This window comes from Achroia grisella, unplaced genomic scaffold, assembly GCF_030625045.1.
Source record: "Achroia grisella isolate CSIRO2021 unplaced genomic scaffold, CSIRO_AGI_Agris_v1 utg454, whole genome shotgun sequence".
Taxonomy (NCBI): Eukaryota; Metazoa; Arthropoda; class Insecta; order Lepidoptera; family Pyralidae; genus Achroia; species Achroia grisella.
In genome coordinates, this window is record NW_026712865.1 from 74928 (window position 1) to 93540 (window position 18613).

The 18613-nt window shown below is 50.8% G+C and overlaps 2 protein-coding genes across 3 annotated transcripts in view; one reads left to right on the forward strand and one right to left on the reverse strand.

The window, feature by feature from the left end:
• Positions 1 to 15192, forward strand: part of LOC131845149 (probable E3 ubiquitin-protein ligase MARCHF10) — a 31631-nt gene extending 16439 nt beyond the window's left edge. Inside the window, exons 7-8 of the mRNA XM_059194185.1 lie at positions 12643 to 12948; positions 15051 to 15192. Coding sequence (XP_059050168.1) covers positions 12643 to 12887 — 245 coding nt within the window. The 3' untranslated portion in view covers positions 12888 to 12948; positions 15051 to 15192. The remainder of the gene's footprint in view (positions 1 to 12642; positions 12949 to 15050) is intronic.
• Positions 15193 to 16769: 1577 nt separating this feature from the next.
• LOC131845151 (microtubule-associated protein futsch) overlaps positions 16770 to 18613 on the reverse strand; it is a 93879-nt gene continuing 92035 nt past the window's right edge. The window contains exons 17-18 of one of the 2 annotated variants that reach the window (XM_059194186.1): positions 17671 to 17822; positions 16770 to 17007 (exon numbers count right to left, since the gene is read on the reverse strand). In XM_059194186.1, the coding sequence (XP_059050169.1) occupies positions 16884 to 17007; positions 17671 to 17822 (276 nt within the window). In that variant the 3' untranslated portion in view covers positions 16770 to 16883. Of the gene's footprint in view, positions 17008 to 17670; positions 17823 to 18613 lie in introns of those variants that run through there. The other variant, XM_059194187.1, reaches the window with a different exon arrangement.

An 18613-nucleotide genomic window follows, 5' to 3' on the forward strand; every position in this document is an offset into this window, starting at 1 on the left:
CTCTCCACCGAGTGATCACGTCATTTACGTGACGTGGCGGCGTTAAGCCGGCTCGGCGAGCGACTTAAAAAGTCCTCCCACATGACTCCCTCAGCCGGCTGCTGGGAAGCAGCCGGCTTCCGGCCGGCCGGCAGGCCGGCCGGTAAACGAACGACGCTGGGGTGGCACACCCCAGCAGTACGCCCGGGCAAAGAGCTTATGCTCGAGGCCCGCACCCGGCGGTCCGTAAGGACCAGCGGACGACCTCGACTGACTGAGACACGACCGCCAAATGACACATCACTTGACCTACTTCCGTGACCTCACTCGCGATGGCGTACGAAACACGGAGAACAAGTCTCGACGTGTTCGCAGCGCGACTCCCGGAGCCGCCAGAGCGGCGCCGGGCCCCGCCGACGGACGCCGGGCGCCCGCGGAGCGGACGGCAGCGGCCGCGGAGCGACCCGGCACCGCTCCGGAGCCACCGTGCGCACGTCCGCACGCCACGGCGGCTCGAACGCGACTCAACCTAACCTAACCTAACCTAACCTAACCCTTTTTTTTTTTTTTTTTTTTTACAAGGGGAAATCCGTCATGGAGACCCGCACGCCCCGGGGGAAGCGTGGGGGTACTGCCGGACTCCTACCGGCTAAAACCCCTTGGTGTCCTCCGAGCGCTTTGGTGCCGGGGTTACGGGATCAAATGATATTCAACCGTAAACCCCGGCAGCGCGGGCTCTTCAGCCCAACTCCTGAGTGGCACGCGCGGACACCACGCGCGCCTACTCCTGGCCTCATACCTCCTTAGGTGACAGCTGACGCCCCCGCGTCAGCTGCCGCAAGGCCCGTGGTGGGAGGTGACGGGCCGGTCTCGGCCTCCATCTCCTCCACTCTCGCCATTTTCGGCGGGCGACACCCTTTGGTGCTGCCCATACGGTGGTCCGCCTTCTTCTTCGCCGCCGCGCAATAGGGGCAGTGCGGCGAGGGGGCGGTGCACGATGCGGCCTTGTGGCCGTCTTGTCCGCAGCGGAAACAAGCTCCGCCGCGGTCCTCCTTGGCGGTGCACCGCTGGCCCACATGACCTGTGAGCAGGCAGCGGTAACACCGCATCGGCCGGGGGTCCAAAGACCGCACCCGTGCCATTGTCCACCCCACTCTCAGCTTGACGGCGTCAACCAGCCGCTTGACAGCTCCAATAGGGCACCGCGCCCAGATGGAGCCACTTCCTGAGGGAGAGCGCCGGATCTCCCCCGTTTTCACAGAGGCCTCGGCGCAGTCTCCCTCGCGCGCAACAGCTGCCACCACTTCAGCTGCCGTTGTGGCGTCGTCCAGATCCAGGATGCGGATTTCCGCAGACTTCACTGGTCTGGACACGCTGACCACACCCGCCGGTATGACTTCGGCCAGTTTAGCGGCAAGAGCATCAGCCTTCCCGCCACTCTCCTCCACTGGTCCCGGCACTTCGAGTATGCGGGACCCCGTTATGGCCAGCCTAAAGCCCAGCTCGGTGATTCCGAGGGCGTCCAACTTGATCTTCTGTTGGGCCTCTCGGAGCACCGAGCTGTAGCTCGATCCCGCCTCCGCAGCTCCCGGCTGCAGTGTCAGAACTACCGCCGAGGATCGCGGGGAACGGAATTGACGCTTCCGTGCCCTTTTCCTCCTGGTGGCCTCACTCTGGGCCTCCGTGGTGGCCTTCTTCTGGCCTGTATTAGCCCCGCCTGTGGTTGCCTGTGTAGCTGGGGCCGACTTCTGACCCTTCGCTGCACTGGCCCGTTTTCCTCGCCGGACTACGGTCGTCCATTGCTCCGATGTAGATGGCGCCGGCTGAGAAGCGCTCACCCCTGCTCTACTAGTACTGGCTACAGGGGCCGTACTTACTCCTTTCTTGGCTGCCCCAGGTGTTCGGGGTGCAGCCGTGGTCCTTTTTGGCGGCGGGTTTTGAGACCTGCCGACAAGCTCCTCAATCCGCTCAAACCGGGCATTAAAAATGTCCCCGATTTGGCGGACTATTCTCGCTTCGACACCCTCGGTGATTACCGGCGTTTCGCACGGCTCAGCACTTTGGGCGCCGGATGTCATATCCATGGCCGCACTATGTGGCTGATTCGCCAGTGCAGCTTTGGCTGCCGCCAATTCATCAAGCGCTGTAGTGAGCGCCAGGCGGTCCTCGTTACTCCTTTTTAGTGCCTCCTGGTAGGAGTTTCGGGTCGCGGCAATCTCCCGCTCCCACTCCGCCCTCTCGGCCTTGAGCATCGCTAGCTCGTTCATGTCCTGGCCGGCGGACCCCATGGTCTTCTTCTTGAGGTCCCTTAGCTCCACATAATATTTTGCGGATTCCTCTCTGATGCCCGTCATCAATTCGCGCATATCCGCCATGTCGCGTGCCAACCGGGAATTCTCCCGGCGCAGCGCAGCGCACTCGGTTGATGCGGTCCTTCCCGCCAGAGATTCAGACGCCGCGCGGATGGTAGCGACGGCGTCTTTAATTTCCTTCACTATTGTGCCCTTCAAGTGGCCGGACTTCTTCACGGCATCAAGCACCTTCAGGGCACAATCCTGGATGTCCGAAACCAGGACGTCGGAGCGCTTCGCATCCTCGTCTGAGGGTCTGCGGGTGGTAGGGCGCTTCGCCGGTTTCGGGGTAGCCACTTTTACTGCAGCTGCCGCCTCCAACTCCATATCTCTCTGGGTAGCGGCAGCCAAGTCGGCCTTCGCCTGCACCAAATCGGGGTCACTTTCTCCTCCTGTCGTCTTTTTTGTCAGCCCCCTACTGCCACCCACTTTTGTGACGGGCGTCCTCCTTGCCGCAGATGGTGTTGCGGGTTTTTGCACCGGTGTTTTAAAAACGATCTCGGGTGCGTCATCTTCCGGTTTCGACTTCTCAACGATCCGCCTCTTGCGCTGAGATCTTCGTTGCGGCAAAGGTGTTGATGTGCCGGCAACATCGCTTCCTACTTCAGAATCCAAGGAGAGACTCGATCCGGAGAAATCCGAATCTAATCCCTCCATTGCTTCTGCCTCCATTTGGTCCAGCAGCCTCTCCACAAACTCCCTCCTCGCTGCATCTACCTCCTCCTCATCCTCCCACTCATGGCCTAAGTTGTCCCCCCCAGAATACGTGGGACAGCCCACCCCCGGCGAATCCGGTGCGGTGGGGAAGGATTCTCCAGCACGGCTGGTACCTTCCTGGGGTACTACGTCTTTTTTAGCTTCTGCCATGTCGCTGTGTTTCCTTTTTTACCCGGGTGAGGTCCCGCAGAAGAAGAAAACGAAAACGAAGAATAAGGGGACAGAAAGGATATAGGACAGGAAAGGAAACAAAACATAAAACAAAACGAAGAAAACAAAAACAAAAACCAAGAAGAAACTATGTACATATTTACAACCTAAACCTAACTATTTACAAATAAATAACTTAACCTAACTATATACACACACTATTTACACTCCTACCTACTCGCCGGACTATCGGCCGACATAGTAGCAGTATCCCGAAGGAACGTCTACTCCAACCCAACCCAACCCAAACCCAACCCAACCCTTTTTTTTTTTTTTTTTTTTTTTTTTTTTTTTTTTTTTTTTTTTTTACATCAGGAAAATCCGTCATGGAGACCCATTCGCCATAGGGAGCGAATGGGTACTGCCGGACTCCTACCGGCTAAAAACCTGATGGTATACCTCTCAGCCCGTGTCGAGCGAGGTCGCGGGAACAGAGTCACATTCTTCCGCTTCCCCGCCCTGGGCTCGGATGGACACTCCCGGAAGGCGCCGCGGGGTATACGCCGGGCGCCTCCGCTCGGGCCACTAACCTTCATGGAGCTTTGGATGGCCCTACCCATCCGCCGCTCTGTGACCCAAGTTGGATTGGACGGACTACGTGTCCATCCTCTCCCCTCCACTTCCGCCGGCCGGCGCAGGTGCACGGGCCTTAGGAGCGCGGCATTGCTTGCCGCTGCCTATCCGGTGGTCGGCGTCACGACCAGCCGCCGCGCAGTACCGACAATGCGGCTTTGGCGCGACGCACGACGCGGCCTTGTGACCGGCCTGTCCGCAGCGGAAGCACATGCCGCCGCAGTCCTCTCTCGCGGTGCACCGCTGTCCCACATGCCCCGTGAGAAGGCAGCGGTAGCACCGCAGTGGCCTCGGGTCTAGTGCGAACACCCGCGCCATGGTCCACCCTATCTTTACCTTACCGGTTTCGGTGAGGGCCTTCGCCGCCGCTACTGGGCAGCGCACCCACAGGGTGCCCGCTCCTGAGGAAGTGCGACGGATTTCTCCCGACTTAACGGTTTCCACCGCGCACTTCCCCTCCCGCGCGACCGCGGCAACAACTTCGGCCACTGTGGCCGAGTCGTCCAGGTCTCCGATTCGTAATTCGGCCGATTTCGTCGGCCTGGAGACCCGGACGGACCCATCTGGCAGTACGGAGGCCAGCTTATCGGCCAGCAAGTCTGCTTTCTCACCGGAGTCGCCTGGCACCTCAAGGATGCGCGCTCCGGTGATGGCCGGCTTGAATTTTAGCTCGGTTATCCCGAGCTCCGCGAGGGAAATCTTATCTTTCGCCTCGCGGAGCACCGAACTATATGTCATCCCCCCCTTTTCGGCTTCCGGCTGAATTGTAAGAACAATCGCCGATGAGCGGGGGGGACGCAGCCTTCTCTTCTTCGGCTTGGCCGATTCTTTTTCCGCCTGTGTGGGGGCCGCCTGTGCAGCCGGCGCCTTCTGGGTTTTTGTCGCCGCAGAGCCCTTCTTGCCCCGCCGTACGACCGTCGACCACCCCTCCTCTGCTGTGCTTGTCGACGGTTGCTGGGAGAGGCCAGGGCTCATTTTGGCAACCGGACCTGGTCGATCCGTGGCCTCCTTTTTGTTCGCCGCGGCCCTAGCTGCTGGAGTTTTGGGCGGCGGCTGCACAGTCTTCTGGACGTCTTGCTTGGGAGGCGTCTTCTTCTTCTCCTTCTTTTTCCCTTTTTGGGGAAGTGCCTCCTCTAGTTTGGCAAATCGGGCGTTGAACATCTCCCCGATTTGCCTCACTATGCGACCCTCCATGTCGTCACTCGGTGTCGGGAGCACCGGTGGGTCGCATGACGTCACCTCCATCTTTTCCGGGATCGGCGGTGCGGGTGCAGGACTCGGCTCCGCGGAGTTCTGGGAAGCACTCCGTTGTGCCTTCCGCAGCGCCACATTACCCGCCAGGACTTTCTGTCGTAGCTCCACGTTGTCCTTGACGTATCGGTCAAGCTGTGCCTCCAGTTCGGCGTTTTCCTGCTTGAGCCGGGCGACTTCTGTCGGATCCGGCCCAGGTGTTAACCCTCTTTTCTTGATTCCGCGGAGTTCGGCCATCTCCTTATCCATTTGGGCGAACTCGACGCGGAATCCGGCCATCATTTCTTTCAGGTCAAAGACCTCCTTTTCCAGGCGGGAATTGGCCGCCCTAAGACGAGCGCATTCCGCCGTTGCTGACCTTGTCACTAGGACGTCTGAAGCCCGACGGATCGAGGCAACAGCGTCCTTTATCTCCCGGATGACACTCCCTTTAAGGTTGCCGGATCGGCGAACCGCCTCCAATATCTGATGCGCTTCCACATCGACCTGCTTCCCTAGGTCTTCTGCATGGCGCAACTCCTCCTCCTGCGATGGCCGACGGAATACCGGGCGCGCCGCCGGTTTCTTCGCCGACACATCCGAACCGTCGTCCGAATCCGTCTTCGCGTTTACGGGCGTGGCCCGCTTCCGCTTCCTTTGGCCGTGTTTCGGCGTCTCCACACTTAGTGCCGCTTCGAGCTCTGAGTACAGCGACAGAGATGAAGCCGTGAGCTCAGAGTCGAATTCCGTGTCCGGGTATGCGCTTAACGACCGAGGGACACTAGGTCCCGGCCCTTTGGCGCTTTGTCCTGTCCCTGTGGCGCCACCTATCGACGCACTCCTGTTGCGAGTCAGCCTGACTGCGCACTCTTTCATCACTACGTCCTTCGCGGACCCACTCGGTGCTCCGTCCTTCGCGGACACTCTTCGTTCGCCGTCCTTCGCGGACCCACTTCGTTCGCCGTCCTTCACGGACCCAACATCGGATTTTTTGTGTTGTCTTTCCATATTTGTTCCCACGAGTATGGGGGAAAGGTTGCACAGCCGGCGTTGCCCCCTGCTACCGACTGCGGCCTAATACTCTTTGGGTGCGGCTGGTGCCCAAAGGTTGGTGCCCTTGCGGCCGGAGTTACTCCTCCGACCCGGCCGCCCCGGAGAACACGCTAACTGAAACGAATTCCAGCAGCGTGCTCCGCGTGACGACCTGTCCCTCGCCAGGCACCGAGCTTAGACAAGAGGTTTTTTATAGAGGTTGACTCCTCGCGGCCCCGGGCAATTAAGCCAAGAGCCCCGCTCCTACACTGGGCCGATAGACGTGATCACCGACACCCAGTGCAAGTTTACGGTTTGAAGTCAGTTGCACCGAAGTGCTGTCCGGCTGCGCAGTTAAGCACCCACCGGACCTGACTTGCCAGTAGACAAAGAAGAAAAAGAAGAAAAGAAAACAGAATAACAGAAAAGATTGAAAGAGAAAGAAAAGAAAAAGATGAAAACAGAAAAAGACAAAAGAAGTGCCTACTCCTACTCGCCGGACTATCGGCCGACATAGTAGCCGTATCCCGAAGGAACGACTACTATCCCGCCCGGGGCGTACCAGAACCAAACCATTGCTCGGCCACCGTTCCCCGCGGACGTATCCACGAGGATGGGGAAGCCTCCCAATGGCAGGCCCATACTAGGAGGTTGCCCGACCCACGCCCCAACCTAACCAACCCTTTTTTTTTTTTTTTTTTTTTTTTTTTCACGTCAGGAAAATCCATCATGGAGAACCATTCCCTTAGGGAAGAATGGATACTGCCGGACTCCTACCTGCTAAAAACCTGACGACTGTTCCTCCTCGACATAATCGCCGTGGCCATGGGATACGCATAAGCATTCACCAAGACCACCGGCATGGTTCCCATCGAAGGGACCTCCATCTAGGCGTGCAGGGAACAGTCTCTGCACGCCACCTCCAGACCCTAATGCCTCCCCGGTGAGCTTCGGATTGAACCCAACCCAACCCAACCCAACCCAACCCAACCCAACCCAACCCAACCCAACCCAATCCAATCCAATCCAATCCAATCCAATCCAATCCAATCCAATCCAATCCAATCCAATCCAATCCAATCCAATCCAATCCAATCCAATCCAATCCAATCCAATCCAATCCAATCCAATCCAATCCAATCCAATCCAATCCAATCCAATCCAATCCAATCCAATCCAATCCAACCCAACCCAACCCTTTTTTTTTTTTTTTACAAGGGGAAATCCATCATGGAGACCCGCACGCCCTGGGGAAGCGTGGGGGTACTGCCGGACTCCTACCGGCTAAAACCCCTTGGTGTCCTCCGAGCGCTATGGTGCCGGGGTTACGGGATCGAGACATTCAACCGTAAACCCCGGCAGCGCGGGCTCTTCAGCCCAACTCCTGAGTGGCGCGCGCGGACACCACGCACGCCTACTCCTGGCCTCATCCCGCCTTAGGTGACAGCCGACGCCCCCGCATCAGCTGCCGCGAGGCCCGTGGTGGGAGGTGACGGGCCGGACTCGGCCTCCATCACCTCCACTCTCGCCGCTTGTTTGGGCGGACGGCACCCTTTGGTGCTCCCAATTTTGTGGTCCGCTTTCCTCTTCGCCGCTGCACAATACGGGCAATGCGGCGAAGGGGCGGTGCACGTTGCGGCCTTATGGCCGTCTTGTCCGCAACGGAAGCAAGCTCCGCCGCGGTTCTCCTTGGCGGTGCACCGCTGGCCCACGTGACCCGTGAGCAGGCAGCGGTAGCACCGCATCGGCCGGGGATCCAAGGACCGCACCCGTGCCATCGTCCACCCCACCTTGAGTTTGCCGGCATCCACCAGCCGCTTCACCGCTCCTATCGGGGCTCGGACCCAGACGGAGCCACTCCCTGAGGGAGAGCGCCGGATCTCCCCCGTTTTTACGGAGGCCTCGGCGCAGTCTCCCTCACGCACTACGGCTGCCACCACGTCTGCTGTGGCAGTGGCGTCGTCCAGGTCCAAGACACGGAACTCCGCGGACTTGACCGGCCTGGTGACGGCAACTACATCTGCCGGCAGGATCTCCGACAGCTTGGCGGCGAGGGCATCCGCCTTTCCGCCGCTTTCCTCCACTGGTCCCGGCACTTCAAGTATGCGGGACCCTGTGACCGCCAGTCTAAAGCCCAGCTCGGTGATTCCGAGGGCATCCAACCGGATGTTTTGTTGCGCCTCTCGGAGCACCGAGCTGTAACTTGATCCTGCCTCCGCGGCCCCCGGCTGTAGCGTCAGCACTATCGCCGAGGATCGCGGAGGTCGGAACTGCCTCCTTCTCGCATTCCTTTTCTTGGCGGCCTCGTTAGGCGCCGTCTGTGTGGCCTCTTTTTGGGCTGATCTCGCCCCTCCAGTGGGTGCCTGGGTGGCTGGGGCTGACTCCTTGCCCTTCGCCCCCTTGGCGCGCTTTCCACGCCGGACGACTGTCGTCCATTGCTCCTTGGTAGTGGGAAGCGGCTGAGAAACACTCAATCCCGCCCCACTAGTGCTGGCTACAGGCGCCGAGGAACCTCCTTGTTTAGCCGCTCCAGGTGTTCGGGGTGCGGCCGTGGCTCGTTTAAGTGGCGCGATGTTTTGCCTACCCACGAGCTCCTCAATCTTTTCAAAACGGGCATTAAATATGTCCCCGATTTGCCTGACAATTCGTGCCTCGACGCTCTCACTATTGGTCGGTGTTTCACTCGGACCAGTAGCTTGAGTATCGGGCGCCATTTCCATGGCCACACATTCCGGCGATTTCGCCAATGCGGCTTTGGCATCTGCCAACTCCCTTTGCGCTGTGGCAAGCGCTAAGCGATCTTCCGTACTCCTCTTTAGGAGGTCTTGGAAGGAACTCCGTGTCGCGGCCATTTCCTTCTCCCATTCCGCCCTTTCCGCCTTGAGCATTGCCAGCTCATCCATGCCCTTGGCGGAAGCCCCCATGGTGTTCTTGAGGGTCTTAAGCTCTAAATAGTATTTGGCGGTTTCTTGCCTCATACCCGTCAGCATTTCCCGCATGTCCGCCAGTTCGTTGGCCAAACGGGAATTTTCCCGGCGCAACGCTGCACATTCTGACGATGCGGTCCTATCTACCAGTGATTCAGACGCCGCGCGGATGGTAGCGACGGCGTCCTTAATCTCTTTGACAACTGTGCCCTTCAAGTGGCCGGATTTCCTCACGGCTTCGAGGACTTTAAGGGCACTCTCCCGAATGTCCGATCCTAACACGTCGGCGCGCTTCGAGTCCTCAGTAGAGGGCCTGCGGGTGGTAGGGCGCGCCGCCGGTTTCGGTACAGCTACTGCAGCTGTTGCCATCTTCATATCGCGTTCCGTGGCGGCTGCCAATTCGGCCTTCGCCTGCGTCAAATCCGTGAATTTGCCCTTTGTGGGCGTCTTTCCTTTTTTACCAGTTGGAGTCGCAATGACTTCGACAACATCTACCTCCTTGTCAAACTCCAAATCGGGGTCTGATTCGACTTCGACCATCCTTCTTTTGCGCAGCGAAGCCCGAGATGTGCTGGGCCCGCTTCCTCCTGCAGCGCCATCTTCCGAGTATAGTGAGAGCGACGAGTCGGAGCGCTCCATGTAGTACTCCTCCTCGTCGCACTCACTCCTACTTCTCCTATCCAACTCCAAATCCCTCACGACCACCACTTTCATCTCTCCCTCCACAACTCTCCTTCCTCTGGCCTCAGTTGCCCCCTCCAGATACATGGGGCTGACCGCCCCCGGCTTGCCCGGTGCGACGGTGGAGGATTCTCCACCCGATTTACGGGTGGTACCTCCCTGGAGTATTAAGTTTTTTCTGCTGGCCATACTCATCTTTGTTCCTTTTTTACCCGGGTTTGGTCCCGCATCAAAACAGAAAAGGAAAAAGAAGAACAAAACAAAACTATAGAAAGGAAGAAAGGACAGAAAAGGACAGACAAAAACAACAAAAAGAACAAAATATAAAAACGAAGAGAACACAAAACGAAGAAGAAAACTATTTACAAATATACAAACTAAACCTAACTATTTACAAATAAATAACTTAACCTAACTATATACACTATATACACTCCTACCTACTCGCCGGACTATCGGCCGACATAGTAGCAGTATCCCGAAGGAACGTCTACTATCCCGCCCAGGGCGTACCAGAACCAAACCATTGCTCGGCCACCGTTCCCCGAGGAAGTATCCACGAGGATGGGGAAGCCTCCCAATGGCAGGCCCATACTTGGAGGTTGCCCGACTCACGCCCCACCTAACCCTTTTTTTTTTTTTTTTTTTTTTTTTTTTTTTTCACTTGGAGAAAATCCGTCATGGAGACCCGCCGGCCCCGGGGGAAGCCCGCGGGTACTGTGAGACTCCTACTCACTAAACTCCAAGATGTCCCTCACCCAACGCCTAAGCCGGAGTCGCGGGATCGATGACATTCTACCGCAACTCCGGCGGCGGTGGCCCACTCTAGCAGCGGGCCCCATCTCTGCGGGTTCCATAGCGGAACCCACTACTTCCCCTCCTCTTCCCTGGGGAAGGCGCGCGGGGACATGCGCGCGACTTCTTCGGGCCTAGTGTGGTGGGGTGGGACCGCCCCCGCGGTCGTCACCCCGGCCCGGTAGCGATCGAGGAGCGGCTAGTTACCGCCCCTACCTCTCTGATCGCCAGGAGGGGGACTGGGCTCGTGGCCCGTCTCCATCCCCTCCTCCTGAACGCTCCTTCGGCCTGGGGCCTGAGTGGCTGGCCGTTTCGCCTTCTTGTTTTTGGGCGGGGTGCATGATTTCGCACCCACCCAATGGTTCGCCGGACGACCCAGCGCGGCACAGACGACGCACCGCGGATCAGCTGTGCAGGTTGCCGCACGGTGACCTTCTTCCCCGCAACGGTAGCAAAGACCGCTGCGATCCTGGGTGTGTGAGCACTGATTGCTCACATGTCCTCCTTCCAGGCATCGGAAGCATCGCAGCGGCCTTTGCCGCAGGAGCTCCGTCCGTGCTGACACCCACCCGATGCGAATGTGCTTCGCGGTGGTCGCCTTCTTAATGGCCGTTACTGGGCCGCGAACCCAGCAGGTCCCCATCCCGAAGGAGTTGCGGCGGATGTCACCCACTCTCACCGCTTCCGGCTGGCAATCCCCAGCTTGGGCAACTGCCGCCGCCACCTCCTCTGTCGTAGCAGAGTCGTCCAGGCCCATCACGCGCATTTCCGCAGTTTTGACGGGCCTGGCCACCTTTGCCATATTCTCCGGGATAAATTCCCGGAGCTTCGACGCCAGGGCGTCGGCTTTCCCACTACTCTCTGCGCCAGGGATTTCCAGAATTCTGGCTCCGGTAATGGCCTGGCGCAATCTGAGCGCTTCAATACCGAGTGGCCGAAGATCGACTCGGTTTTTCGCCTCCAACAAGATGTTGGCGTACGTCACGCCTTCCTTTTCCGCAGCCGGGTCGATGGTTATTACCACCGCCGCAGAGCGGGGCGGTTTTAACTTCGACGGGACTGGCGCAGTGGCCTTCGCCGGCTTTGATGTGCCTGGCTTTGGCCCCTGACGGCTCGTTGATGGTGTCGCCTGGCCCTCCGTGACGTTCACCATTTTCCCCGTTTCCCCTTAACGACGGTGGCCCAAGAGGTTTCTGCCACGCCCCAACCCAACCCAACCCAACCCAACCCAACCCAACCCAACCCAACCCAACCCAATCCAATCCAATCCAATCCAATCCAATCCAATCCAATCCAATCCAATCCAATCCAATCCAATCCAATCCAATCCAATCCAATCCAATCCAATCCAATCCAATCCAATCCAATCCAATCCAATCCAATCCAATCCAATCCAATCCAATCCAATCCAATCCAATCCAATCCAATCCAATCCAATCCAATCCAATACTCACGTTGTCTTATCATCCTCCACTGGTGTCCCGCCAGCGTATACCGTAGGCGGGTGCACTGTTGCGGGGTAACGGTATATGGATGTTGTTGGTTGAGATGATGTGTATTACAGATGATAATAGACTAACAATATGTATGTACATAAAAATATTGATCTTATATACTAAATAACAATAGGAAAATGTAAGGTGGGGTGACACAGTTTAGACACGGCAGTGCTTACTACATAATATTGAGTTTGTCTTATTAGACACTAGCTTTTGCCCGCGGCTTCGCTCGCGTTTAGAAGTATTATTATTAGGTATAGTTTTTGCTGCTTTACAGTACTTTCATACAAACTTTCATCACCTATTTTATCCCCTTAGGGGTCGAAGTAACAAAATCCTTTCTTAGGGGGTGCCTACGTCATAGTAGCTTTATGTATTCAGTAGTCTCAGCACGATCGGTTTAAAATTGACAAAGTTTCATACAAACTTTCATTCTCTATTTTATCCCCTTAGGGGTAGAATTAATCAAAATCCTTTCTTAGCGGATGCCTACGTCATAACATCTACCTGCATGCCAAATTTCAGCCCGATCCGTCCAGTGGTTTGGGTGGTGCGTTGATAGATCACTATGTCAGTCACCTTTGAGTAATATATATTTAGATAGATATTTAATTGTAATAATAATTTTGCTACTTTACGCCACTGGAGGTGCTCTCAACGGGCTGCTGACCACATGGATGCTGCTCAAGATACAAGAGCACCAGCTGTCGTGGCAGGCTTGGAGAGATAGCACCCTCAATGTACACGTGACTCTCGCTGAGGAGGAGCAGACCCTCACGCCGCGCTCTTCGGACGTGACCATCGTGGCTGGAGACAGTGATACCGCAGACCGGAGTACCAACATAGCTGATCCTTTTATGGTGGCACTGCCATTTAGTTTAACAGATCCATGAAGTCAAGGTGGGACGGTTTGTTAAATTGGAAGAGAGCAGAACAGTTATTAGAAAGTAAACCGTAAGTTATTCACACAGAGATCATATTTTTTTTAATCACACAGCGCCATCTAGACCCAAGTTAAGCTTTGGTTAGCTTGTGTTGTGGGTACTAGATAACTGATATACATATACATAGATATTTTTTTTTGTAAATACATATATATGCATAGAAAACACCCAGACCGATAGAAACAATCATACTCATGAATACAAATGATTGTGCCGCGCGAGGAATCGAACCCGCGACCATCGGAAGTAAGGCGGTGTGCTAAACCACTAAACATGCGAGGCAGTTTAATTTCGTTATTGACATAATAATAATAATAACCCAGGACAGTTCCCACAGCGCCATCTAGTCCCAAGCTAAGCAGAGCTTGTGTTATGAGTACTAGACAACTGATATAAATACATACATTTTTTATAAATACATGGAAAACACCCAGATCGTAATTGGGGGTATTATTGGTAATATGGACCGATGATCTCATTGCTAACAATGTACCATGTCAGATTGATCTTCACGCGGTTCCCCCTGGTAATCGTCGTGATAAATTTGTGGTGAATTTCTCACGATGGGCTAACTGACCTGACTACATATTCATTTTATCATCCTCCACTAGTGCTCCGCAAGCGTCAGCTTAGGCGGGTGCACCATTCCATGATCATCAATAAGGCGTTGAAAGCACCCAGACGTTACGTTAACCAAAATGTTAGCGTGCGAGGAATCGAACCCGTGACCATAGGTAGTGAGTGCTAATCCCCTGGACTACCGAGGGCATCAAATGACATGCTACGAGTGCTCTATTACTATTAATGGTATTATATAACATATAGAAGGTCGAGTATGTTTTGAAAACTGTCATAGTAGAATTCCTAGTGATTTTTTTCCCTACCGTCCAGTTCAGTATACAGATTCAATTCAGAAGAAGCCAAGAAACTCACCTGATTAGAACAGAATAGAAAATCATTTATTCAAATAAACTTCATTTAAACACTTTTGAATAGTCATAACAATTAGTTTTTTATCTACCACTCGTTCGGAAAGCTGTCACATCACAAGAAGAACGAGCAAGAAACTTATGTGTTGTTCTTTTAAATAATCCTTGTAAATTTACATTTACAAGTCGAAACGTGTGAATACAAACTACCAACCAGCACAAATTTTTTGGGTCAAATATAAATATACTATAAGATTAAATCAGTTCTTAATAAGAGCAGACCAGTTCCTACAAGCTTGTTCACGAGTATGACGGATGAGCCAGCCATCACTGCGCTCGACCATATTTTAGGGAGGCCAATGACCCGGCCCACCACGCCGCCACGTCTGGACATTTTAGTGAGCATGACTACTCATTCCACTCGTGATGAATTTCTTTTGTTTTAAAAGTCAGTTAATTTACATGTTATACTTATGTAGGTGTCTATGTCTAACAGTAAATGAAAATCCTGTGCATGAACAACTATTGACATGCACGCTCGTCATTTAAATAATCCTATAGTGTAGTAGTGGAATTGGCTTCTAATCTAATAATTAATTCATTCGCTTATTAAGACTTGATTAAAATTAATTTATGGTCCTGTATGATTGATTATGAGCATCGATGATGATGATGATATCTCATCAAAATCACTATCACTGACATCATCACCACATCGACAGCATCAGAATTATAAACGCTATGACATTGACAATGTATGTAGTATCGCGGATGTCACGTGATGACGTGATGATGGACATCACGTTATCATGGTTCCAAACATGTACATGTATATGCAACGGTTACCATTAACTATAAGGTAAGCGACAGTTACCATTAACTGTAAAATGGGCTGTTTACTCAACTGGTTTACCATTCAGATCCACATAAAAAAAGTACTTTCAGGCTATCTGACTTGCGCAATTTTGTCTGCATCATACTTTCTTACTATATCGCCCAATTTACAGAATATCTATTTAAATAATAGCCTATGTGTTATTCTGGTGTATAAGCTATATTACTGTAAAGTTTCATCAAAATCCACTCAGTAGTTTTTGCGTGAAAGAGTAATAAACATCCAGCCATCCATATACACAAATTTCCTAACATTATATTGTACATGTAACTAACATCTGCATTTCAGAAGGAGAATACAGATCAGATGAAGCAATTAAGATGTCCATAATCTCTGTGTACCTGGTCGCCAGCACTTGCGCTATCATTTTCATATTATTCATCGTAGTCCTAACACGACAGTTCCAAAATGGATAAAGTTACACTTGAAATAATAAATACAGTTTAATTGTTAATAATATTTATTTAATTATCAATATAAAATAACATAAATATATTTAATTATAATTTGATAATATCAGTACGCGATTATTTCAAGCCGCCGTTATATAGTTAATGTCAAAATGTATAGCATATACGGTTAAAATTTAAGTGCGGGGGTATGGTTCATCCGACCGTACACTAAGGCACAAGGATTCAACTGTCTTATGTAAATGAATAAGGCAAAGCGATCCTCGCGATCCGCGACTCTCGATAAACAATTACAAGAGCTAATGACTATGACCTAACGTAATATAAATGTTAGTGAAACTTACGTGGCTAATATAAAAAATCACATGTATCTTGAGATTATATAATAAATAGGAGGACTGCTCGAGACAGCGCTTGGAGAAACGAGTTGGGCGGACAATAAACATCTGACAAAACATAATAATAAAACAAATCAACAACATCCTCTCTTTGGACTCAACAATTATAGAAACAACACACAATTTTTGTGACTTCGGCGTTTGACTACTTCGATCCGATGCCATTTTTGGTCGTGAACTTGCTATGTTCAGCAAACTATACACTAGACTTCTTAACTGATAGAACAGGTTAAGGCTAAGGAAAACTCAGTGATAACGTTCATACTGCTATAGATTATACGAAGTTGTCTATTACTAAGTTTTCTGCGTTAAATTTTCCCAACTTTTACAACAATATTAATTGCTCCGGTCCTATTCATTGTAGCGTGATATTGTATAACCTTGATTATGGGCTATCTGACACTAAAATTTTACAATTCCATCCAGTAGTTCCTGATATTAGCGCGTTTAAATAACCAAACTCTTCAGATATATATATTAGTATAGATAGCTATAAAATAGCTGAAGAGTTTGTTAGAAAGGGAACCCTAAGAACTACTGGATTAAATGACTTTTCTATTTGACCTAATTCATAAAGAAGGTTATACTTTATTTAACATCACGCTAAGACTTTTAGGAGCTGAGCAAAATAACAAAGCTGACGATATGTCAAGCAAACAATAGCAGATGGTGTGAGACTTATTGGGGTACCTATCGAGGAACATCTCTGATCATCTGATGAATCCGATGAACATATTTGACATCTCTGATGCGCTACAGAATCGTCTGTAGCGCATCAGAGATGTTTGCAGCAGCGAGGGTAGACAGGTTTCAAAGTCATAATGCGAAAAAGAGCTGCATCACTGATGTCTAGAATTCGGGGGAGCGCAAACAGCATCCTAACAACTATTGCGAATATATCTGATTGTCCGCTCTAGAGGCACTGGATATCGTTGCATTGCGGACCTAGTGCTTCTGGACGTGGACACAGATATATGAATTAAGTATATCTGTATATTATAGTTTACTAACACAGTTTATAAGTTGTTTAGGTACTAACACAATATGGATGTAATCCGAATTAAATAAAATTGCATTAGATCTAGGTCCAAAAACTAGATCCATTTCTTTTAAATTAGACTGCGATTGGTTTCTCTAGACTTGGTTTTGGTTTGAATATAAATTTTGCAAGTTTTTGTATTAATATTTCAAACTGTTAATTTAATTTTGAACTCGAAACATTTAGAATCAGTATAGTATATGAGTGCTACCACTGGGTTTTGCTAGTGTCGTTGAGAGAGCTGAACAGAGCAGGTGTGGGTGGGCGGCGGCGGTCAGTCCTGGTCCTTGAACCTGCGGTGTATGGACTGCACGTACGTGAACACGCACTTCCAGTCGGGCTTGCGCATGGCCACCATGTCGTCCACGTCCAGTAGTGGGTAGATGCCCGCCTTCTCACTGTAACAGTATAAACAAGTTGCATCAATAACAGCAAAGCCTGAATTTTAAGCTATTCTTAAAGTCTGGACACAGATGTTTGAGAGGAACTAAAAAAACACAACTTTGCACAAAGTCGATCCGGCTCGAAGGACCAAAGAATCAATCCGAGGTTGATAGGAATAAAAAATATTTTAGTAACAGAAAAAAATCCGTGTATAGTTACCAAATTTCATTCAAGAATAAAGAACAAATTTCCATTTTATAACTAAATAGCAACAGAATTATCATTAATCACACTAACTTTGGAACATATCTGTACATATAAATAAAATTGGAGTGTCTGTTTGTAATATTGAAATAACCGTTTTTTTTCTAGATGCATATGAATAACGGTACATACACCAATATAACATTTTTTACAATTTTTGTCTGTCTGTTTCGACTAATCTCTGAAATGGCTGGACCGATTTTGACGGGACTTTTATTAGCAGGTAGCTGATGTAATAAGGAGTAAATTAGACTACCTTTATTTTAGAAAAATACAGTTAAATTCCACGCGGACGAAGTAGCGTGTACAGCTAGTAGATAAATATAAAATGTTTAGCGGCTAACGGTGTTGCCGCACGATGATAGTAAATTAGCCACAAATGTATATATGTAGGTAGATGGTATAGATCTTACTCAGCAACTTTGAAGGCGAGCGTGAAGTTGGCGCGGCGCCGCTCCGGCGTCAGCTTGGAGTAGTCAAACGTGTTTGGCAGGAAGTGGTGCACCAGCGCGCAGAACGCCAGCCCGTCCGCCCAGCTCGTCGAGAAGTTCTCCAACTTCACATTCTGTTCATACACACATACAAGTGTCATACAAACATACAATCCGCACGTGCATTCAAAGACACAACATTTGGCTACAAAGTTGTTTGCAGATAGCTCTGATAGCTAATCATGACTTATATGACTAGTGGGCTAAACAACATTTGCCGGGCCCACTAGTCATAAAAATCATAAAACTGTAAGTAGCTCATTCTTAGTTGATTTTCTATTTCGAATGAATAAAAAATTAATCATTCAAAAGTACTTCTATTAAGCTTAAATTTACTTACTTTAATCACAAATAATTATTATATGGTTTTGACGACAAGAGCGACTGACTAGCGTTCTTTTTAAGGTGATTTTATGCTGTCCAGAAAAGAAAAGTGTACGGAAATATTACGAAATTTAATATTTTCTCTTTCCAAACGTTATCTAGAAGAGATTGCATTAGAGATAAGAGGGCCTTTAGTTTTTTATAATCTTTTATTTATAAATTAAACGCTGGAGGAGGCCTTTGTGTCTAAAGGACTTGTTGACTCAGAGATTGACGTGCAGAATTGAAAGTAACATAACTAATTGTACTGTATTTAAATATTTAAATAAATAAAATGCTACATTGCGTTTCACATTTAATTAGGCCGTTCCCGCCATTTCTACAATCAGGCTCTGTCAACTGCACAGAGTACGTTATGAACAATATTAATGATGCCAAATACTATATATCCTACATTAATTGTTGCAAACTATTTTTATACCTTTTTTATTGTTTGATTTTTTATAATATTATATTGTTTTTATATGACATAAGTCAATTT